General features: G+C 38.7%; 1 protein-coding gene across 1 annotated transcript; it reads left to right on the top strand.

Moving 5' to 3' along the window:
* Positions 1-252: 252 nt before the first annotated feature.
* Positions 253-2,618, top strand: LOC110640001 (subtilisin-like protease 3). The gene has a single exon (XM_021791136.2). The coding sequence runs from the start codon at positions 276-278 to the stop codon at positions 2,541-2,543; it is 2,268 nt and encodes a 755-aa protein (XP_021646828.2). The 5' UTR covers positions 253-275; the 3' UTR covers positions 2,544-2,618.
* The last annotated feature ends 1,986 nt before the right edge of the window (positions 2,619-4,604 follow it).

Below are 4,604 nucleotides of genomic sequence, written 5' to 3' on the forward strand. Positions count from 1 at the left end.
CTTTGTTCTGACACGGACTGGCGGCATTACCAAGTCCTAAAGAAGAACTTCTATACATGAACAATTTGCGATCTTTCTAATTAGCCAATTCCCAAGAGCTTAAATGGGTAAGACAAATAAAAAAATTCAAACACAATCTTCAACTTCTGTAATGCCAGCCATCGTTATATTTTCTTATTTCTTTGTCTCTTTGTATGGTAGGATGCTATATATACATACATAATTAAGGTTTAAGTAACTCAATATCACAAGAACTTTCCAGTTCTCCTGTTAACATGGAAAACAAAAGGTGCAAAATGTTGCCAACCATTTTGCTTGTGATCCTCCATATTCTCCCTTCAATGTTTAGCTCTTCCCAAGCAACCACCAAGTCAGCAATCCATTCATCAAATAGTGATGCAATTGAGAAAGAGGAAAGCAACTTAGAGACTTATATTGTCCTCTTACAGAAACCTGAGGGCAATGATTTCTCAAAGTCCAAAGATTTATATAGCTGGTATCAATCATTTTTACCAGAGAATGCATTTAGCTCAAACCAGCCGCGTTTGATACATTCCTACCGCCATGTCGCCACAGGATTTGCTGCAAAACTTACGGCAGGTGAAGTAAAGGCAATGGCAGCTAAGAAAGGGTTCGTGTCAGCCCGTCCTCGAAGGTTGGTGCCTCTGCACACAACCCATTCTCCTAGCTTCTTAGGACTGCAACAAAACATAGGGCTTTGGAATTCTTCAAATTATGGCAAGGGAGTGATTGTTGGACTCATCGATAGTGGAATAACGCCTGATCACCCTTCATTTAGTGGTAAAGGAATGCCTCCTCCACCAGCAAAATGGAAAGGGAAATGCGAGCTGAATGGAACATCATGCAATAATAAGCTCATTGGTGCAAGAAATTTTGCCACTGACAGTAATAACACATTGGATGAATACCAGCACGGGACTCACACAGCTGGCACAGCAGCTGGAAGCCCTGTGCAAGGTGCCAATTACTTTGGGCAGGCCAATGGCACTGCAATTGGTATGGCCCCACTAGCCCACTTGGCAATGTATAAAGTTTCCGGCAGAGCTGGTAACGCCGGTGACAGTGAGATATTGGCTGCAATGGATGCTGCAGTTGAGGATGGTGTTGATGTACTTTCTCTTTCTCTTGGAATTGGTTCTCATCCTTTTTATGATGATGTGATTGCACTAGGTGCATATGCAGCTATTCAAAAGGGGATCTTTGTGAGTTGCTCAGCAGGAAATTCTGGACCAGATAATAGCTCTTTATCAAATGAGGCGCCATGGATTTTAACTGTAGGGGCAAGCACTATAGACAGAGCAATAAGAGCAACAGTATTACTTGGAAATAACACAGAGCTGAACGGCGAATCCCTTTACCAACCTGAAGATTTCCCTTCAACGCTGCTGCCACTTGTTTATGCAGGTGCAAATGGTAATCCGTCATCTGCTTACTGCGGTACAGGATCATTGGCAAATGTTGATGTCAAAGGCAGGATAGTGCTGTGTGAGGGAGGGTATGGAGCATTGGAGAAAGGCCAAGAAGTGAAAAGAAACGGAGGCATTGCCATGATTTTAATGAATGAAGAGTCTGATGGCTTTGTGACCACCGCGGATCTTCAAGTGCTCCCTGCATCACATGTAAGTTACATGGCAGGATTAGCAATCAAAGCCTACATAGAGTCCACATCATCGCCAATGGCTACAATCTTGTTCAAAGGAACTGTAACCGGCTTGCCAGAAGCTCCTCAAGTTGCTGAATTTTCCTCAAGAGGTCCTAGCTTTGCAAGTCCTGGAATCTTGAAACCAGACATTATAGGCCCTGGAGTAAGAATTTTAGCTGCCTGGCCAGTTTCAGAAGACAATACTACCAACAAGTTTGCTATGATCTCCGGCACTTCAATGTCCTGTCCTCATCTTAGTGGTATTGCTGCTCTGCTAAAAAATGCCCACCCTGACTGGTCACCTGCTGCCATAAAATCTGCAATTATGACCACTGCTAATTTAGTTGATCATGGGGGCAATCCCATATCTGATGAACAGTTTGTTACCGCCACTATCTTTGACATTGGTGCAGGCCATGTAAACCCATCACGAGCAAATGATCCAGGGCTCATTTACGATATTCAACCTGATGATTACATTCCTTACTTATGTGGATTAGGTTATTCTGACAAACAGGTAGGACTCATCGTGCAGCACGGGGTGAACTGTTCAAATGATTCAAGCATACCTGAAGCTCAGTTGAATTATCCGTCATTTTCCATCAGACTGGGGTCTACTCCACAGACATACACAAGAACAGTAACAAATGTTGGCCAACCTAACTCAGCGTACACTCCTCAAGTCTTTGCACCAGAAGGTGTAAATGTTAAGGTAACCCCTGACAAGATCAATTTCAGTGGGATGAACCAGAAAGCAACATACTCGGTGACATTTAGCAAAAATGGATACAACTATGGTGCACCATTTGCTCAGGGATACTTGAATTGGGTAGCTGACGGATACATTGTTAGAATCCCAATTGCTGTCATATTTGAGTAAGGAACGCGCCAAGATGTTTTGTGGCAAGATTTACTCTTGATATTGAATAAAATCAGACGCTGAAATTTCTGTTTTTATGGTGTGACCTAATTGATTCTATGCATTGTATAACTAAACATAATTTTCAGTAATTTCTTGTTCAATAACCAAATATGTTCTATATGTTTTTTTCTCTTAAAGATCGAGTATTTCCAATATAGTTATTTGAACTTGAGCAATATAATTGAGACATTTAGCTACTGGGGATATATATATATATATATATATATATATATATATATATATATATATATATATATATATATAGGTGCTCAGCTATATATTACTTGAATTTCTGTTGCTATATGAATAAAAAATATGACAGGGTCACACAGCTCAGAGCAAGAGGATACATGTATAATTGGAAATGGTAATTACAAAATTAATCGCAACCTATATACCCCAACTTTCAAAATTAACCTTGCGCCAGAAATTGTTAATATCTTACGAACGCTTTCAATTCAATAATTCTCTCGATTATACAAGCCTTAATTATCCATAAAACTGGGGTCTTGTTCACAGGCTTATGAAAGGACAATAACCGATGTGGGTAGGAATTCACAATGATTTTTTATATTTGAAAAAGGATACACACACAACCCTGAAACTCATTGTTTTACGATGTTAACTATCTAGACTGTTGTACCTCTCCTCCACAAGTTCTAATTCAGATATTTTTTTTCTAGTGGAGTATAAGAAATATAAAATCTGGATTTGGACTTTAATTTTCTAAGAAACCTTTGATATTATATCAAAGTCCATTGATTAAACATTATATTTAAAAATAAGTTTTGTTTTTTTATTTATTTTTAATTGAAACTTTATGTTAGAAAGTATTTTTATTAATTTCAATTAACGTAATTATCTTTTAAATAAATCAAATAAGTTTATGTATCCGAATAGAAAATGTAAAAATAAATTTATATATTTTTATAAAGTAATTTTGAAAAGAATATATAATTGAAAAGAATATATATTCCACATGCATTTTAGTATTCATTAAATAAAATATATATTTTATATATGATTTACTTTAGTTAACATGTATACTTTATATGGTGGATGCTACAATTTATAATAAATGTCACGACCCAACCTATGGGCAGGACCGGCACTAGGACCTGGGCCAGCCTAAAGCCCCCGAGGCCCGTAGTAAGCCTAACTGTTCATTAACCCAACTCTAAGGCCCATTTGAGCCCAATATCAAGAAAACAAACGGACAGAGTCCGGCCATAAAATGGACTTTCCAACGGGGAGTTTTCGACTCACCTGACCTGTAAACATAATAAATACTCAATTGGGGAGCTCAGCTCACCCTCCACATACTCATATCCTCATAAAAATAAATGGGAGCTCAGCTCCCTCATCCAATCCATCAAACATGCATATCATTATACGTTTACAGGTCCAACATGATAATAATATTACAGACCATAATCAAATAAATACTTCTAACACATGCGGAAATTCTAGGAGTAAATAAAATTACACAAATATTGATAAACAACCTGCGAAGGAGAAAAGCAGGTTAACCAAAATAAAATCCTCCTGTGCTTTGAAAAAATATTGAGCAGGAGTGGCGTTAGACTCAGAGAGTAAAATATCAATTTTAACCATAATCTCTATAACTATCTAAAACTAATGCACCCTGTAAAGTGAAATGCAACATCAACATCATTTTCACATCATAACATCAAAAAGGTAATTTGGAGCACTCACGCACCCTGTAGCATCAATCATAACATATGGGAGCTGATCCCCTATACAGCTCTCTTAAATCCAACCTGGTGCCAGCGAAGAACTCAAGCCGGACTTTCGCTTAATAAACCAAATCGAGGGTCCCAGCGAAGAACTCAAGCCGTGACTACCCCTCGAAGGATCGGGTCCCAGCGAAGAACTCAAGCCGTGACTACCCGTCCTATCCATAGTCCACACCACATCACACGCACGCCAACGCACGCACACTGCTCCAAATTACCACAACAACATCCATGGCACTTTAACAGTTATCAATGCAACATA

Source organism: Hevea brasiliensis, unplaced genomic scaffold (assembly GCF_030052815.1).
Source record: "Hevea brasiliensis isolate MT/VB/25A 57/8 unplaced genomic scaffold, ASM3005281v1 Scaf267, whole genome shotgun sequence".
NCBI classification, from domain to species: domain Eukaryota; kingdom Viridiplantae; phylum Streptophyta; class Magnoliopsida; order Malpighiales; family Euphorbiaceae; genus Hevea; species Hevea brasiliensis.

What these genes read in the sequence shown, in the direction of transcription:
- LOC110640001 (XM_021791136.2), top strand. Translation starts at nt 276, where the DNA reads ATGGAAAACAAAAGGTGCAAAATGTTGCCAACCATTTTGCTTGTGATC.